Here is a 19687-nt window from a genome sequence, read left to right as displayed (position 1 = left end):
ATTGACCCTTGGTAGGAACCAGAGCGATGGCGGTGGGAAGATTCACCATTGCAGGAGATTCTCTGTATACAACTGAGGAGGAAAACGTCACACAAGTCACAGCAGTCCAACTGACTTTTTTTTTCATTCGTGGGACATGGGTGTCGCTGGCTGGCCAGCATTTACTGTAAGAAGTCTAACAACACCAGGTTAAAGTCCAACAGGTAAAGTCCAGCATTTACTGCCCATCCCTAGTTGCCCTTGAGAAGGTGGTGGTGAGCTGCCTTTTTGAATGGCTGCAGTCCATGTGCTGTGGGTTGGCCCACAATGCTGTTCTGGAGGGAATTCCAGGATTTTGACCCAGCAACTGCGAAGGAACAGCAATATATTTCCAAGTCAGGATGGTGAGTGGCTTGGAGGGGAACTTGCAGATGGTGGTGTTCCCATTTATTTGCTGCCCTTGACCTTCTAGATGGAAGTGGTCGTGGGTTTGAAAGGTGCTGTCCAAGGATCTTTGGTGAATTGCTGCAGTGCATCTTGTAGATAGTACACACTGCTGCTACGGAACATCAGTGGTGGAGGGATTGAATATTTGTAGATGTGGTGCCAATCAAGCAGGCTGCTTTGTCCTGAATGGTGTCTTGAAAGTTGTTGGAGCTGCACCCATCCAGGCAAGTGGGGAGTATTCCATCGCACTCCTGACTTACACCTTGTAGATGGTGGATGGGCTCTGGGGCGGCACGGTAGCACAGTGGTTAGCACTGCTGCTTCACAGCTCCAGGGACCTGGGTTCGATTCCTGGCTTGGGCCATTGTCTGTGTAGAGTTTGCACATTCTCCTCGTGTCTGTGTGGGTTTCCTCTGGGTGCTCCGGTTTCCTCCCACAGCCCAAAGATGTGCGGGTTAGGTTGATTGGCCATGCTAAAATTGCCCCTTAGTGTCCTGAGATGTGTAGGTTAGAGGGATTAGTGGGCAAATATGTAGAGATATGGGGGTAGGGCCTGGGTGGGATTGTGGTCGGTGCAGACCCGATGGGCCGAATGGCCTCTTTCTGTACTGTAGGGTTTCTATGATGAGTCAACACAGGAGACAACACTGAAGAGTTGCAGGAGGAGGATAGTGTGGTCTGCCATGTCAAAGGCTGCAGAGAGGTTCATAGCATCCCGAAAGTGCAGTAAGAAGCCATTTGGCCCATCGAACCTGCACCGACTCTCCGGTAACAATCCTACCCAGGCCCTACCCCCATAACCCCATGCATTTACTTTGCTAATCCCCCGATATGTCTTTGGACCCGAAGGGGCAATTTAGCATGGCCATTCCACCTAACCCCAAATTCCACCTAACAGTTTTAAAATGTATTTATTAGTGTCACAAATAAGTTTACATTAACACTGCAATGAAGTTACTGTGAAAATCCTGAGTCGCCACACTCTGGTGCCGGGTACACTGAGGGAGAATTTAGCATGGCCGCTGCACCTAAACAGCACGTCTTTCGGACTGTGGGAGCACCCAGAGGAAAGACATGGGGAGAATGTGCAGATTCCACACAGACAGTGGCCCAAGCTGGGATTTGAACCCAGGTCCCTAGTGCTGTGAGGCAGCAGTGCTAACCACTGTGCTGCCTCCAGGTTGCTTCTCTCTCCACAGATGTTTCCTGACCTGGGGATTTCCAGCATTTTCTGAATATCTATCAGATTTCCAACATTCACAGGATTTTGTCCCATTGGATTCCAAGAGCTAGCTGTGTGCTCTTTAGGGAAGGGTAGACCCTTCTCTAAAGGAAGGGCTGATTTGATGAAGCTTTGAAAATAGCAACAGTTTGTCTTCGTGACTTCATGTGGACAAATTATTTCAATTGGAGAGGTTAAGGAGGACTAAAGGTAGTATTTACAAGATGTGCAAGGGCAGAACTACAGATTCATCAATCATTAAGCAGGCACGAAGGGCCGAATTGCCTACTCCTGCATCTAGTTTCTATGTTTCTATTAAAAGTAACAAGGCAGCTCAACGAGCACATTTTATAAAAAAAAGTCAAACAATAACACTGGGTTTCATTTTTGGAGCAATATTGAAAAGCAGAGAAGTGATGTTGAACTTGTCTAGAACCTTGTTTAGACCACATTTGGAGAGCTGTGCACAGTTCAGAGCAACATATTGAAAAAGGACAGAAAGGAACTGGCGAAGGTACAAAAAAAATTGATATTGAGAATGGAGAGATTGTAACTAAAAGGAAAGACTGAACAGGCTAACACTCTTTTCCCGAGGAAAGAAAATGCTGAGGGGGAATATTGTTGAAATCTTTAAAATAAGGAATTATAAAATTAAGAATTTGGGGTTAAATGGAAAGAAGATGTTCTCAGTTGTGTGGGGGAATCCAAAACTGGGGTCTGGAAATACAAGGTGGTCAACAATAAATCCAATGAGGAATTCAGGGTAAACTTATTTCCCAAGAGAATGATTAAAATGTGGAACTTGGTCCCACAGGGAATGGTTGAGGCAAATAGTTTTGATGCATTTGATGAGAATCCAGGTAAGTAGATGTTGGTGAAAGGAAAAGAAGGATCTGTTGAGTTAAAATAGGGAGGGAGAAAACTCATGTGGAGCATAAGTACTGATAGAAAACAGGCCAAATAGTCTGTTTCTGTGCTTTAGAAACTAGAATCAAACCAAAAAGTGTGAGAAATACTCAGGTCAGGCAGCATCTGTGGAAAGAAAGAGCCAATCCCGTTTGAAGTCAAAGCACCCTTGGATGGTCAATCAAATTTTCCATTCTGCCCACAATTCGCACCACTCCGTGAGTCAAACTCTTAATCACCAAGTCAGAATCACTGCGTGGCTCTCCAAGGACTAGCACAATCTCTTCTCCCACACATTTCTCTGTCTCTCTCTTCTGTGCCCCTTTGCCGCTATCTCCTGTCTCTCTCTCCCTTCTCTGCTGTACATGTGCTAATCCTACCACTGCACATCATCGCTGCCTTGGATGCTGTGGGTCTTCCTCTTCTGATCTGCTGTCAAACATATCCGAGGCTACACAACCCACACTGATGTTGTCAGTTTGAAAGCCTCCGAGGATGAAGAATGCTATTCCCACACTAGAAATCTCTGTCAAACATTTACCAGGCGAATTGAGACAGCAGCTGCAATAAGTGAGGTTTTATTCAGATGGGACAATGACAAGTTTAAATCCCCATCTGATCTGATGCTCAGTCACCTCCGTTTCACCGGTCAGTTTCCCAAGCTTCAGGAAACTCATGTTACTCCAGAAATATTTGGATTGGCTGTGAGAGACTTCAATCAGAGAGCCCACCCACTCTGTCCATTCTCTCCTCTTCCTCTTTCACAGCTGCTTCACTTCCTGTAGGGACTGAAAACCAAGTGAGGAGATGGTGAGTGAAGGAGCAGAATTTATAATTACATTGCATAATCTCCACACTAATGTTCAGGCAGTCTGACTATCCTGTGGGGAATCAGGTGTGGAAATGCCCCTTATGCTGTGTGAGAAGATCCAGCTGAGAGACCTGTTTACTCGGTGCTTTGTGCTGAGCTGTTTGATTGGAGCTGTGTGTTGGATATTGAGTGTGTTTATTGGAAGCATTTCCCTTCTGATTTAGAGGCTGAGTTTTGTTGATGGGTCATTGCTGAATATGAGACAGTGAGGTGTAATTATCTGGGAGGGGCAGAGTCACATTTATTGAAATGTATTTTAATGTCTTCTTTAAAGATTTTACCTGAAGGCCTCAGCCTTTATCAAAAGACTGGGCTTGGATTTGATAGTTTTGCCCAGTGCTTGTCTGATAGCTGAATTTGGGATGTGCAGTCTGAGTGTGTGCAGTGTATCTAATTTCCCAGGATAAAACAGAATCCTTCAGTCAGTTACACTGAAGCAATATTTTCCTTAGCTTCTAGCACTTCATATCCAGTGTTTTCTTCAAATAATTTTGGAAAATTAAGGGGAGAAATTTCAAAATCTCCGTTCAATTAACATTTCTCCTGAGTGTTTTTATATGAAACCCATAACCAAAGAGTAAAACTGATTTTTGCCAGCATGACTCGAGCTCAAGTGAATTGATAGTTCATTTTACACTCCACCTGACTGCCTTTTCCATTGCCCTCACAGTGTCTGGGTAGATGGGGTCAGGGTGGAGGAAAGAAAGTAGCCACGTTGTTGCTCCTAATCACTGTCCAATGTCCCTGTTGGAAATAGAGGGTGTGTGACAATCAAGTGATGAAAAAGAAAAGGCTTGTATCTTCTCCTCACACAGGGGAATAGCAGACTGGCATTCACTGGAACAGTTTCTAACTGAGGAGCCAGCCCTTTCAGCAAAGGACGAGAGGGAGTTGGAGGAAATCATGTTTCCTTTTCCTGTTTTACAGAAGGATTGCACCGTACTACACCAGAGAATACAGAGAGGATAGACACCACAGATCGATACTGACCATTGTCCAAGGAATAACTACACAACTGTGGAAAGATATCCAATCCCTTCACAGCATTGCTCAACGCAGAAGGCTGGGCAGTGAAACCATCATCTGGAAATCGGTCAGGTCAGGGAAGCTTTGACATATCATCAGATCTGAAACTGGTCAGTGGTGTGGAACCTCCCATCAGAACCAACCTTTCTGTAGGTTCAGCTGTGGGTGATCGATCAGGGTGAGGCTGGGAAGAAGTGTGAGCGGGCTCCAAGTGTGGTGAGAGCTTCAATCATTCATTGAACCTCATAAACCACTGACTCATTCTTATAAGTGAGAGCCTGTTCAAGTGTGGGAGGAGGACTGCACAGGCTCATAAAATCTGCTAACAAGCAAGGTGGACCTGTTGTCCCACCAGTAACAGAAGAGCAGCTACATGGAACAAAAACAGTTCAATTTTGGGGTGTGCAGACAAGCCCACAAACAATCACCGACATTCAAGAATCAACATCACATTCACAATGGGGCAAAACCATTCAAGTGTGAGGTGTGTGACAAATCATTCTCGCAGTCATCGAGCCTCCGCAGACACAGACGGATTCACACAGCTGAGAAACCATTCAAGTGTGAGGTGTGTGAAAAATCATTCTTATGTTCATCAGCCCTTAGCGCACATGAACGCATTCACACAGGGGAGAAACCTTTCAGGTGTGAGGTTTGTGAGACAGCCTTTACCAACTCCTCCGATCTCTTGATCCACCAGAGGATCCACACAGGGGAGAAACCATTCACATGCGAGGTGTGTGACAAATCATTCTCACGTTCATCGAGCCTCCATGCGCACCAACGCACACACACAGGAGAGAAACCATTCATGTGCCACGTTTGTGACAAATCATTCTCAGCCTCATCAACCCTCCGAGTACATGAACGTATTCACACAGGGGAGAACCCATTCACATGCGAGGTTTGCAACAAATCATTCTCGCGGTCAGCTGCCCTCCGCAAACACCAATATGTTCACACAGGGGAGAAACCATTCACCTGCAAGTTGTGCAACAAATCATTCTTGGCTTCATCAGCCCTCCATGTACACCAACGTAATCATACCGGAGAGAAACCATTCACGTGTGAAGTTTGCAACAAATCTTTCTCGGACTCAGCGATCCTCCGTGCACACAAACGCGTTCACACAGGGGAGAAACCATTCATGTGTAAGATGTGTAGCAAATCATTTTCGCGATTATCGAACCTCCTTGTACATAAACGCCTTCACACCGGGGAAAAGCCATTCACATGTGACGTGTGTGATAAGTCATTCTCCTGGTCATCAGCCCTCCGTGCACACCAACGTATTCACACAGGGGAGAAGCCATTCACATGCAAGCTGTGTGATAAACACTTCTCGGACTCATCATCCCTCCGTGCACACCAACGCACTCACACAGGGGAGAAGCCATTCATGTGTGAGGTGTGCAACAAATCATTCTCGTGGTCATCAGCCCTCCATGCGCATCAACGCATTCACACGGGGGAGAAACCCTTCAGATGTGACATTTGTGGCACTGCGTTCACTTATTTCTCTGATCTCCTGACGCACCAGAGGATTCACACAGGTGAGAAACCCTTCACATGTGAGGTGTGCGACAAATCATTTTCACGGTCATCAAACCTCCGTGTACACCAACGCATTCACACTGGGGAGAGACCATTTACGTGTGAACTATGTGCCAAATCGTTCTCACAGTCATCAAAACTCTTACACCATCAGCGAATTCACACAGGGGAGAAGCCATTCACATGCACGGTATGTGATAAATCATTCTCAGAGCCAGCAAACCTCCACAGACACCGATATATTCACACAGGAGAGAAACCATTCAAGTGTGAAGTGTGTGACAAATCATTCTCGCAGTCATCTAAACTCCTGCTCCATCAGAGGATTCACACAGGGAAATAAACCTTCAAGTGTGAGGTTTGTGAGAAATTGTTGGTGATGTTTTCAACCCTCCAAAAGCACCAGAGGATCCACACTGGAGAGAAACCAGTGTACGAAAAGGTTTTCTCACAATCTGCATATCTCCTGGCCCATCAACACACACAGGAGAGAGACTATATCGGTGTGAATTCTGTAATACAGCCTTTACACAGTTGTTGGAACTCAGTGAAGTCACATGGAATACAATCCTTCCAGTGTGACGTGTGCCAGGATTGTTTCACTTCTCCTCTCTCACCAAACAGGACACCTCCAAATGGATTTGGAAAGGCTCACCTGCTTTCCTTACACTGAGTTGTCTGTGTTGTTTACCCTCCAGTGCTCTCACAGGGGAGCTATCCTTCTAAAGCACTATCTGTCTCAGCAGTGTCTGTCTCCAACCTCTCCCGCCATCAGTTTAATCGTTTCAAGAATGTCAATTTCAGACCAGCTCTCCAAACATCACCAATAGAAGACATCAATATGTATAGAAACTCCTGTATAAACTCAGCATCCTTTCAGTGCAGCATTAGGTATAAGTCACTCACTGACTCCCACTCTGACCAAGAGGACAATCAGTGGTTAGAAAGGCTTCAGCTTCTGATCTACCATATATGTAGGTATATATTTCTATCCATAGAATCCCTACAGTGCAGAAGGAGGCTATTTGGCCTATTAAGTCTGCAATGATCCTCCAAAAGAGCACTCCACCAAGGCCCATTCCCTCTGCCTATCCTGGTAACCCCGCACATTGATTATGGTCAATCCACGTAACCTGCACGTTTGGACTGTGGGAAGAAACCGGAGCAGCCGGAGAAAACCCACGCAGACACAGGGAAAACGTGCAAATTCCAGTCCCTGATGCTGTGAGGCAGCAGTGCTAATACTGCGCTGTCATCTGTTGGGAGCCAGACTAAAGCACAGGGATTTTAAAGAAACTCTGTCTGTAGGATTCTGAGAGAGTTTCCCCTGATGTGCGTGTGTTAGCAAAGTAAGCCAGCTCTCCAGAGTGGGTATGGGATAGAATCAGACCCTGTGTTGGTGATGTGAATTTATACAGACCCTCTCCAGGCATTGGATGTTTGACTAACCATGGGTAATGGTTGTACTCTCCTGTGTGGGAGGATTACTATCCTGAGTATGGTGTGGGAGTGGTGGTAAGTCTATAGAGACCTGAGTTCCCTCAGCCCATCATACCTTGATGTAATAATGGTGTGATATGTTCACCTTACACTCTTCCAAGATTCATTTCATGTTCTGGGAAAGATCTTGAATAATTTTCAAATACTTTGAATACTTGTTATTTTGGTTGATTCAAAGTTTGTTGTAATGTAATGTTTTTCTGCTGTTCTCTCAATGTGTAGATTTATAACTCATAGTAAATTCACTTTTTAGCTTAAATCAGACTACCTGATTTGTCACTTCATCTGTCCTTTTTCCACTCCCATCCACATTAACAACTGTGTCACTTCACTTAGTATCATCAGTAAACAACCTCAGACTATTTGTTCACCAAAGTCACTGATCAATATAATGAAAAGCTGAGTCTCCAGTACACATCCCAAGGAAACACTACTGGGCACATCCTGAAAATGAAAGAACATTCTCCTTATCCCGACTCTCTGTTTCTGATCTCACAAACAACTCATCAACCCGTGTCACAAGGCTTCCTCCAATTCCAGGCACGTTCATCTTGGTGAATAATCTCCTGTGCAGGACATTGTCAAATGCCTTTGGAAGTCCATGTAGACAAACCTCCAGAGACCCTATCCAGCATGGACCCATTATCCACAAGAATAAGTGGTTTCCACTGACACAAACCAATGCAAGGTTTCTCCCAACATGCAGGTAACATCATCTCCACTTTCCAGGCAAATACTGTCCCTTTAACTCCTGTCTTCAGTTTATCCTACAACCCAAACACAGTCACTACTTTGAAATGTCAACTGATATGTAAAGTTAGGGTGGCACAGTGGTTAGCAGTGGTGTGAGGGAACCGTGGTTTACTAAGGAGGTTGAATCTCTTGTTATATAATGAAAAGCTGAGTCTCCAGTACACATCCCAAAGAAACACTACTGGGCACATCCTGAAAATGAAAGAACATTCTCCTTATCCCGACTCTCTGTTTCTGATCTCACAAACAACTCATCAACCCGTGTCACAAGGCTTCCTCCAATTCCAGGCATGTTAATGATCTCCTCAAACTGTTTTATTAAATTGACCATGCCGGTTATAATGACTTCCTGTTCAAGAATGTAATAACCTGTGTAATCACCCAGCGAACACAACGAACAGAAGAAATAAGAGGAGTAGGCCATTCAGCCTCTATTCCTGCTGCCCCATTCATACAATCAGGGCTAATCTTTTACCTCAATCCCACCTTCCACACTATGCCCATATCCCTTATTCCCTTTACAGCCAAAAATCCATCAATCTCCATCTTGAATATATTCAGTGACTGGACATTACAGCCTCTTGGCATTGTGAGGCAGCAGTGCTAACCACTGTGCCACCCTAACTTTACATATCAGTTGACATTTCAAAGTAATGACTGTGTTTGGGTTGTAGGATAAACTGAAGACGGGTTAAAGGGACAGTATTTGCCTGGAAAGTGGAGATGATGTTACCTGCATGTTGGGAGAAACCTTGCATTGGTTTGTGTCAGTGGAAACCACTTATTCTTGTCGTCAGATTCCTTTGCAATAAAGACCAACATGCCATTTCTTTTCTGAATTATTCACCTTACCTGCAAGCTAACTTTGTTTTCCTTGTACAAGTACACCTTTGAAAATCAACATCTAAAAGTTTCACACCTTTTTAAAAAAATCTGCTTTGCTATTCAGTACGCAGTTGTTCATTACAGGATGCATCTGTCCTTGAATTAAACAGTTGTGCTTGCCAAATGTGGGTCTATGTTAAACATGCCCTTTCAGATCTCGAGATAATTTGCATATTGCAATTGATCCCTGCAGATATTGAATAGCTAAATACTTGATAATTATAGAGAAGTGAAAGTTTATTCCATCCCCTTACAGCCCACACCTTGATGCTCTTTTGACCTGATGTTTCAATAAATGTTTTAAATAAGATACCATAATTATTAATTAAATCAATGCAATTCTATGAGCACAATTCAGAATAATAAACACTTATCCATGGGCTTTGACAAGGATTACTTATTGATTTCTTCATGGAATGTGGGCATTGATGGCAACGCAAGCATTTGTTACCCAGCCCCAGCTGTGCTGGATAGGGTCCAGCTGTGCTTGGAAAGCTGATGGTGAGCTGCCTTCATGAAGCCTTGTAGTCTGTCTCGTAAACGTTGTGCAATCATCAGTGAACATTCCCCACTTCTGACCTTGTGATGGAAGGAAGGTCATTGATGAAGCAGCTGCAAATGGTTGGGTCTAGGACACGACTCTGAGGAACTCCAACCACCACAACTATCTTCTTTTGTGCCAGGTATGACTCCAGCCAGCAGAGGGTGTTTCCCCCCTGATGCCGATTGACTCCAGTTTTGCTGGGGCTCCTTGAGGCCGTGCTCGGTCAAACACTGCCTTGGTACCAAGAGTAGTCACTCTGATCTCTGGAATTCTGCTCTTTTGTCCATGTTTGAACAAAGGCTGCAATGAGGTCAGGAGCTGAGTGACCCTAGTGGAGCCCAAACCGAGCATCATGTTATTGCTGTGCTTTTCTTAGGTAAACAAATGAACTAAAGCAACAAATTGAGGGATAAATTAAAAGGCAGCCCCTTAAAGAGATACTGCATCAAAATAAAAACAGAATCTCAAAAAAAACTTAAAACATCAAAATAAAATGAAGGAGTCAATAAGACACGACACGGAAGGTCTTGATGGTGCGAGCAGACACTGCATGCTCCCTTTCCAGGGAGAGGGGCAGATAGTTGGAATGGATGACCCCTATGACTATCCATTGCCTGGACCTATGAATGGCCAGCTGGCTTGGCCCCAGAGCAAGTCCATGAGGAGGTTCCCCTCTCTCCCTGAATCCTTCTCCGCACCAGCTGCCTGAAGATCAGGAGCATGCGACTGAAGGGCAACCAAAAAATAAAGTAACAGATTTTTCAGAAAACTGCAAAGGGGAGGCAATTGGCTGAGTTGGATTTGTCCTGCTTTTTGTGGATAGGACATACCTGGGCAATTTTTCACATTCCTCCATATCCTGGGTAAATGCCAGTGCTGTACCTGTACTAGAACATAGAACATAGAAAAGCTACAGCACAAACAGGCCCTTCGGCCAACAAGTTGCGCCGAACATGTCCCTACCTACTAGGCTTACCTATAACCCTCTATCTTACTAACTTCTATGTACTTATCCAAAAGTCTCTTAAAAGACCCTATCGAATCCGCCTCCACCACCACTGCCGGCAGCCAATTTCACGCACCCACCACCTTCTGAGTGATGCATTTTGGAAGAAATAATGTAGGGAGGAGTTATACAATAAATGGCAGAGTCATCAGGAGTATAGAAACACAGAGGGACCTAGGTGTGCAAGTCCACAAATCCTTGAAGGTGGCAACACAGGTGGAGAAGGTGGTGAAGAAGGCATATGGTATGCTTGCCTTTATAGGACGGGGTATAGAGTATAAAAGCTGGAGTCTGATGATGCAGCTGTATAGAACGCTGGTTAGGCCACATTTGGAGTACTGCGTCCAGTTCTGGTAGCCGCACTACCAGAAGGACGTGGAGGCGTTAGAGAGAGTGCAGAGAAGGTTTACCAGGATGTTGCCTGGTATGGAGGGTCTTAGCTATGAGGAGAGATTGGGTAGACTGGGGTTGTTCTCCTTGGAAAGACGGAGAATGAGGGGAGATCTAATAGAGGTGTACAAGATTATGAAGGGTATAGATAGGGTGAACAGTGGGAAGCTTTTTCCCAGGTCGGAGGTGACGATCACGAGGGGTCACGGGCTCAAGGTGAGAGGGGCGAAGTATAACTCAGATATCAGAGGGACGTTTTTTACACAGAGGGTGGTGGGGGCCTGGAATGCGCTGCCAAGTAGGGTGGTGGAGGCAGGCATGCTGACATCGTTTAAGACTTACCTGGATAGTCACATGAGCAGCCTGGGAATGGAGGGATACAAACGATTGGTCTAGTTGGACCAAGGAGCGGCACAGGCTTGGAGGGCCAAAGGGCCTGTTTCCTGTGCTGTATTGTTCTTTGTTCTTTGAAAAATTTACCCCAAACATCTCCTCTGTACCTACTCCCCAGCACCCTAAACCTGTGACCTCCTGTGGCAACCATTTCAGCCCTGGGTAAAAGCCTCTGAGAATCCACTCCATCAATACCTCTCAACACCTTATACACCTCTATCAGGTCACCTCTCATCCTTCGCTTCTCCAAGGAGAAAAGACCTAGCTCTTTCAACCTATCCTCATAAGGCATGCCACCTAATCCAGGCAACATCCTTGTAAATCTCCTCTGCACCCTTTCTATGGCTTCCACATCCTTTCTGTAATGAGGCGACCAGAACTGGGCACAGTACTCTAGGTGGGGTCTGACCAGGGTCCTATACAGCTGCAGCATTATCTCCTGATTTCTAAACTCAATTGCTCTATTGATGAAGGCCAGTATTCCATATGCCTTCTTAACCACAGCCTCTACCTGCGACGCTGCTTTGAGCATCCTATGAACCCGGACCCCAAGATCCTTCTGATCTTCCACACTGCCAAGCATCTTACCCTTAATATTATATTCTTTCATCCTATTCGACTTGCCAAAATGAACCACCACACACTTATAGGGAGTTAGTAAAATTGAATGCTTGGCTAAAGGACTGGTCCAGGAGGGAGGGCTTCATTTTCCTAGATCAATGGGAAGTTTTCAGGAGAGGATGGCACCTGTACAAGAAGGCCGGGTCACAACTAAGTTGGAAGGGCACGAATATCCTGGCTGGGAGTTTTGCTAATGCAGTTCGGGGGGATTTAAACTAGTATGGCAGGGGGGAGGGGATCAAAATATTAGGTCTACAAGTGTAGAGGCTGGGGACGAGCTTGGGGCTGGGACAAGGCTGGCAAAGAAGAAGAGCACTCTGGGGGAGGATGACCTCACTGGGCCTGGAGGTCTGGAGTGCTTATACTTCAATGCAAGGAGCGTAGCAGGAAAGACAGATGAACTTAGGGCCTTAATGCTCACGAGGAATTTGGATGTGGTTGCGGTGACAGAGACTTGGTTGAAAGAGGGACAGGCAGCTGAATATTCCGGGGTACAAGTGTTTTAGGCGAGACAGAGGAGGGGCCAAAAGAGGTGGGGGAGTAGCAGTATTAGTTGGAGAGCATATTACAGCGGTGCAGAGGGAGGACAATTCAGAGGGGTCGTGTAACGAGTCACTCTGGGTGGAGCTTAGAAACAGGAAGGGCGCAGTCACTATGTTGGGGGTGTACTACAGGCCCCCCAACAGCCCAAGGGAAGTGGAAGAACGGATATGTCAGGAGATACTGGATAGGTGCAGGAAAAATAGGGTTGTTGTAGTGGGAGACTTCAATTTCCCTGGTATAGACTGGAAATCGCTGAGAGCAGGGACTCTGAATGGGGAGGAATTTGTAAAATGCGTACAGGAGGGTTCTTTGGAACAATATGTAGATAGCCCGACTAGAGAGGGGGCTATACTGGACCTCGTACTGGGGAATGAGCCCGGTCAGGTCTTCAAAGTTTCGGTAGGGGAACATGTGGCAAATAGTGACCACAATTCTGTTAGCTTTAGGATAGTGATGGAAAAGGATGAGTGGTGTCCCAAGGGTAAGGTGTTGGATTGGGGGAAGGCTAACTTTAGTGGGATTAGGCAGAAATTGGCAGCTCTTGATTGGGAGAGGCTGTTTGAAGGTAAATCCACATCTGGCATGTGGGAGTCTTTTAAGGAACAGTTGTTAGGGCTACAGGACAGGCATGTGCCTGTTAAAAAGAAGGATAGGAAGGGTAGGATTCGAGAACCGTGGATAACCAGGGAAATTGAGGGACTGGTCAAAAAGAAAAGAGAGGCGTATGGTAGGTCCAGGCAGCTAAAAACGGAGGGAGCTCTGGAGGAGTACAAAGAAAGTAGGAAAGAACTCAAACGGGGAATTAGAAGAGCAAAAAGGGGTCACAAAATGTTCTTGGCAGACAGGATTAAGGAGAATCCCAAGGCATTTTATTCATACGTTAGGAACAAAAGGGTTGTCAGGGAAAAAATCGGACTTCTCAGGGACAAAAGTGGGGAATTATGCTTGGAGCCCAAAGAAGTAGGGGAGATCCTAAATGAATACTTTGCGTCGGTATTCACAAAGGAGAGGGATGTGTTGACTGGGAGTATCTTGGAGGGGAGTATTGAACCGTTGGAGAAAATCTCCATTACAAAGGAGGAAGTGTTAGGTTTGTTAGAGAATTTAAAGACTGACAAATCCCCAGGGCCTGATGGAATCTATCCAAGGCTGCTCAGGGAGACGAGAGATGAAATTGCTGGGCCTCTGACGCAAATCTTTGTCTCGTCACTGGATGCAGGTGAGGTCCCAGAGGATTGGAGGATAGCTAATGTGGTCCCGTTATTTAAGAAAGGTAGGAAGGATAACCCGGGTAATTATAGGCCGGTGAGCTTGACGTCCGTGGTGGGGAAGTTGTTGGAGAAGATTCTTAGAGATAGGATATATGCGCATTTAGAAAGGAATAAACTCATTAACGATAGTCAGCATGGTTTTGTGAGAGGGAGGTCATGCCTCACTAACCTGGTGGAGTTTTTTGAAGAAGTGACCAAAATGGTTGACGAGGGAAGGGCCGTGGATGTCGTCTATATGGACTTTAGTAAAGCGTTTGACAAAGTCCCTCATGGTCGGCTGGTGAAAAAGGTTGGATCTCATGGGATAAAGGGGGAGGTGGCTAGATGGGTGGAGAACTGGCTTGGTCACAGAATAAGAAGTTTAACAACACCAGGTTAAAGTCCAACAGGTTTATTTGGTAGCAAAAGCCACACAAGCTTTCGGAACTCTAAGCCCCTTCTTCAGGTGAGTGGTGAGTGGAGAGCACTCACCTGAAGAAGGGGCTTAGAGCTCCGAAAGCTTGTGTGGCTTTTGCTACCAAATAAACCTGTTGGACTTTAACCTGGTGTTGTTAAACTTCTTACTGTGTTTACCCCAGTCCAACGCCGGCATCTCCACATCTTGGTCACAGAAGACAGAGGGTGGTAGTGGAAGGGTCTTTTTCCAGCTGGAGGCCTGTGACTAGTGGTGTTCCGCAGGGCTCTGTATTGGGACCTCTGCTGTTTGTGATTTATATAAATGATCTGGAAGAAGGTGTAACTGGGGTGATCAGTAAGTTTGCGGACGACACAAAATTGGCAGGACTTGCAGATAGTGAGGAGCATTGTCAGAAGCTACAGAAGGATATAGATAGGCTGGAAATTTGGGCAAAGAAATGGCAGATGGAGTTCAATCCTGATAAATGCAAAGTGATGCATTTTGGTAGAAATAATGTAGGGAGGAGCTATACGATAAATGGAAGAACCATAAAGGGTGTAGATACGCAGAGGGACCTGGGTGTGCAAGTCCACAGATCCTTGAAGGTGGCGTCACAGGTGGAGAAGGTGGTGAAGAAGGCATATGGCATGCTTGCCTTTATAGGACGGGGCATAGAGTATAAAAGTTGGGGTCTGATGTTGCAAATGTATAGAACGTTGGTTCGGCCGCATCTGGAATACTGCGTCCAGTTCTGGTCGCCACACTACCAGAAGGACGTGGAGGCTTTGGAGAGAGTACAGAGGAGGTTTACCAGGATGTTACCTGGTATGGAGGGGCTTAGTTATGAGGAGAGATTGGGTAAACTGGGGTTGTTCTCCCTGGAAAGACGGAGGATGAGGGGAGACTTAATAGAGGTGTATAAAATTATGAAAGGCATAGATAGGGTGAACGGTGGGAAGCTTTTCCCCAGGTCGGTGGTGACGTTCACAAGGGGTCATAGGTTCAAGGTGAAGGGGGGGAGGTTTAACACAGATATCAGAAGGACATATTTTACACAGAGGGTGGTGGGGGCCTGGAATGCGCTGCCAGGCAAGGTGGTGGAGGCGGACACACTGGGAACATTTAAGACTTATCTAGACAGCCATATAAACGGAGTGGGAATGGAGGGATACAAAAGAATGGTCTAGTTTGGACCAGGGAGCGGCGCGGGCTTGGAGGGCCGAAGGGCCTGTTCCTGTGCTGTATTGTTCTTTGTTCTTTGTTCTTATCTGGGTTGAAGTCCATCTGCCACTTCTCTGCCTAGTCTTGCATCTTATCTATGTCTCGTTGCAACTGCTGACATCCCTCTACACTATCCACAACACCACCAACCTTTGTGTCATCGGCAAACTTGCCAACCCATCCTTCCACTTCCTCATCCAGGTCATTTATAAAAATCACAAAGAGCAAGGGTCCCAGAACAGATCCCTGGGGCACTCCACTGGTGACCAACCTCCATGCTGAAAAAGACCCATCTACAACCACTCTTTGCCTTCTGTGGGCAAGCCAGTTCTGAATCCACAAGGCAACGTCCCCTTGTATCCCATGCCCCTTCACTTTCTCAATAAGCCTTGCATGGGGCACCTTATCAACCGTCTTGCTGAAATCCGTATAAACTACATCTACTGCTCTTCCCTCGTCTATGTGTCTAGTCACATCTTCAAAAAATTCAATTAGGCTCGTAAGATCTGCCTTGGACAAAGCCATGCTGGCTCTTTCTGATCATACTATTCCTCTCCAGGTGTTCATAAATCCTGCCTCTCAGGATCTTCTCCATCAACTTACCAACCACTGAAGTTAGACTCACTGGTCTATAGTTTCCCAGGGTATCTCTTCTCCCTTTCTTGAATAACGGAACCACATCCGCAATCCTCCAATCCTCCGGAACCTCTCCCGTCTCCATTGATGACGCAACGACCATTGCCAGAGGCTCAGCAATCTCTTCCCTCGCCTCCCACAGTAACCTGGGGTACATCCCATCCGGTCCCGATGATTTATCTAACTTGATGCTTTTCAAAAGCCCCAACACATCCTCTTTCCTAATGTCCACATGCTCAATCTTCTCAGTCCACTGCGAGTCTGCACTGCAACTACCAAGATCCTTTTCCACTGTGAATACTGAAGTAAAGTATTCATTGAGTACCTCTGCTATTTCTACCGATTCTATACAGACTTTCCCACCATCACATTTGATAGGTCCTACTCCTACTGGAACAGCCTGGCTAGGGACATGTCTAGTTTTGGAGCACAAGTCTTCAGTACTATTGCTGGAATATTGTCAGGCCCCTTAGATTTTGCAGTATCCTGTGCCTTCAGCTATTTCTTGATATCATGTGAAATTGGCATCTGTGCTGCTTGGAACCTCAGGAGGAAGCCAAGGTGGATCATCCACTTAACACTTCTAGCTGAAGATGGTTGTAAATGCCTTACACTGATGTGCTGGGTTCCTCCATCATCGAGGATGGGGAATGTTTGTTTTATCTATCTCTCTGTAGCAGGAGGTAGCTCCCTCCAGATAGATACACAGTCCAGAACAATGAATACTCTGAGAAACAAGTTCCATCTGTATTTCTTCTTTAATGGGTTTTAATTAGTTAATGTGATACAATTTTATAATATTTGGACCATTATTGCCTGTAAGAGATTGATAAATATAGTTATGGCTACTTATTGTTCCAAATCAAAAAGAGACGGGCCAGAATTCTCCTGTCCTGCCCCGTTACCGCTCTCAGTGAGAACAGAACATTTGGTACTCAGCCAAATCTCCATTCACTGCAGCGGGACCAGGGAGTCCCAGTTGCAAGTGAGGTCAGAGAATTCCAGCCAAGAATTCACATCCATTCAGAAACTGAATTGGATGCTTGCTGAACTGATCACATACCAGTTGCTTTCATAACTGCTTGCTGTACCTATTGGAAGGATTTGTGGGTTTACTCTCAGCCAGTTTGGCCACATTATAACCACACCTTCATCAAGTCCTGGGGTGGGACTCGAACCCAGAGCTTCTGGCTCAGGGTCAGGGACGCTATCCACTGCACCTCACAATCTCCCCAGTGCATTTATCCGGATGCATATTATTTTAGCCACAGCCAAGTTTCTAATATAACTCGCAAATGTTTGTGGTGAACTGGAATTGCTGCCAATGGTCTGATTCAATCTGAAAATGTTTCTTGGGTTCCTCAAAGGATGAGCCACTCTATAGGGAAACACAATTAGTGTTTGTATGAGGATGGTTATGCGGGCATACATGCCATTGTGAGACCTTTTGGCTCATGCCACTTGTCAGATGCAGCTGCTCTGCAATTCAAACTTGACAAAATCCTAGTATTAGTCGGTGATGCTGACACATCCAAATCAGAAAGAGGAGAAGTATTTTATGACCACATTTCTAAAGTACATCATTGGCTGCTAAGCACTTTGAGATGTCCTGCTGGTCATGCTATGCTACATAAATGCAAGTGTCTTTTTTTTAATATTCAGAGAAATGTCCTCCCACCACATGACTATGGAACACCTCTTTCAAAATGTACTTTATTCATAACATCTAGAAAGATCCTATAGTGTCACATTTGATCTGTTCTGTAAAGTACAACATAGATCAATTTTGTTTAGATCAGGAGGAGATGCTACATTTAATGTCAAACATTCTCTGGTACAAACATTCTGAGGAGTTTTAAACGACTTGAAAGAGCAGATGGTGAAATTTGAATTCCATAAATATCTGGAATTAAAAGTCGACGATTGTCAAAAAAATCCCATCTGTTTCACGAATGCCCTTTAGGTAAACTGCTGTCCTTACATGGTCTGGGCTACATGTGATATTGAATGACAGAGCAGACTCGATAGGCTAAATGGCCCACTTCTGTTCCTATGTCTTTTGATCTTATGGACTCCAGATCCACAGTACTGTGGTTAACTCTGAAATGCGCCCGAAATGGCTGAACAAATTACTCAGTTCAAGGACAATTAGAGATCTGCACATCCTATGAATAAACAAACAAAAAAAAACCTCCCTTTAAGTCTGGGATAAACCCATCACAGGTGTCACTCCGGATGAGATGTACCTCAGGCTACTGTGGGAGGCGAGGGAAGAGATTGCTGAGCCTTTGGCGATGATCTTTGCGTCATCAATGGAGACGGGAGAGGTTCCGGAGGATTGCGGATGTGGTTCCATTATTCAAGAAAGGGAGAAGAGATAGCCCGGGAAATTATAGACCAGTGAGTCTAACCTCAGTGGTTGGTAAGTTGATGGAGAAGATCCTGAGAGGCAATATTTAGGAATATCTGGAGAGGAATAGTATGATCAGAAATAGCCAGCACGGCTTTGTCCAAGGCAGACCATGCCTTACGAGCCTAATTGAATTTTTTGAAGATGTTACTAGACTCAGACGAGGGAAGAGCAGTAGATGTAGTTTTTACGGATTTCAGCAAGACGTTTGATAGAATTTTTTGAGGAGGTAACTAAGTGTGTTGATGAAGGTAGGGCAGTTGATGTCATGTCCATGGATTTTAGTAAGACGTTTGATAAGGTCCCCCATGATCGGCTTATGATGAAAGTGAGGAGGTGTGGGATAGAGAGAAAGTTGGCCGATTGGATAGGTAACTGGCTGTCTGATCGAAGACAGAGGGTGGTGGTGGATGGAAAATTTTCGGATTGGAGGCAGGTTGCTAGCGGAGTGCCACAGAGATTAGTGCTTGGTCCTCTGCTCTTTGTGATTTTTATTAATGACTTAGAGGAGGGGGCTGAAGGGTGGATCAGTAAATTTGCTGATGACACCAAGATTGGTGGAGTAGTGGATGAGGTGGAGGGCTGTTGTAGGCTGCAAAGAGACATAGATAGGATGCAAAGCTGGGCTGAAAATGGCAAATGGAGTTTAACCCTGATAAATGTGAGGTGATTCATTTTGGTAGAACTAATTTAAATGTGGATTACAGGGTCAAAGGTAGGGTTCTGAAGACTGTGGAGGAACAGAGAGATCTTGGGGTCCATATCCACAGATCTCTAAAGGTTGCCACTCAAGTGGATAGAGCTGTGAAGAAGGCCTATATTGTGTTAGCTTTTATTAACAGGGAGTTGGAGTTTAAGAGCCGTGGGGTTATGCTGCAACTGTACAGGACCTTGGTGAGACCACATTTGGAATATTGTGTGCAGTTCTGGTCACCTCACTATAAGAAGGATGTGGAAGCGCTGGAAAGAGTGCAGAGGAGATTTACCAGAATGCTGCCTGGTTTGGAGGGTAGGTCTCATGAGGAAAGGTTGAGGGAGCTAGGGCTGTTCTCTCTGGAGCGGAGGAGGCTGAGGGGAGACTTAATAGAGGTTTATAAAATGATGAAGGGGAT

General features: G+C 45.4%; 2 protein-coding genes across 4 annotated transcripts in view; both read left to right on the top strand.

Moving 5' to 3' along the window:
• LOC144497015 (uncharacterized) overlaps window positions 1–8339 on the top strand; it is a 507438-nt gene extending 499099 nt beyond the window's left edge. The window contains exons 1-2 of one of the 2 annotated variants that reach the window (XM_078217706.1): window positions 3332–3364; window positions 4353–8339. In XM_078217706.1, the coding sequence (XP_078073832.1) occupies window positions 4825–6348 (1524 nt within the window). In that variant the 5' untranslated portion in view covers window positions 3332–3364; window positions 4353–4824 and the 3' untranslated portion in view covers window positions 6349–8339. Of the gene's footprint in view, window positions 1–3331; window positions 3365–4352 lie in introns of those variants that run through there. The other variant, XM_078217705.1, reaches the window with a different exon arrangement.
• The window catches only part of LOC144497048 (uncharacterized), a 388053-nt gene that overhangs the window by 240333 nt on the left and 128033 nt on the right, over window positions 1–19687 (top strand). The gene's annotated exons all lie outside the window — the stretch shown is intronic.

This window comes from Mustelus asterias, chromosome 8 (assembly GCF_964213995.1).
Source record: "Mustelus asterias chromosome 8, sMusAst1.hap1.1, whole genome shotgun sequence".
Classification (NCBI taxonomy): domain Eukaryota; kingdom Metazoa; phylum Chordata; class Chondrichthyes; order Carcharhiniformes; family Triakidae; genus Mustelus; species Mustelus asterias.
Note: the sequence above shows the minus strand (reverse complement) of the source record. Positions and strands in the feature narration are given on the sequence as shown.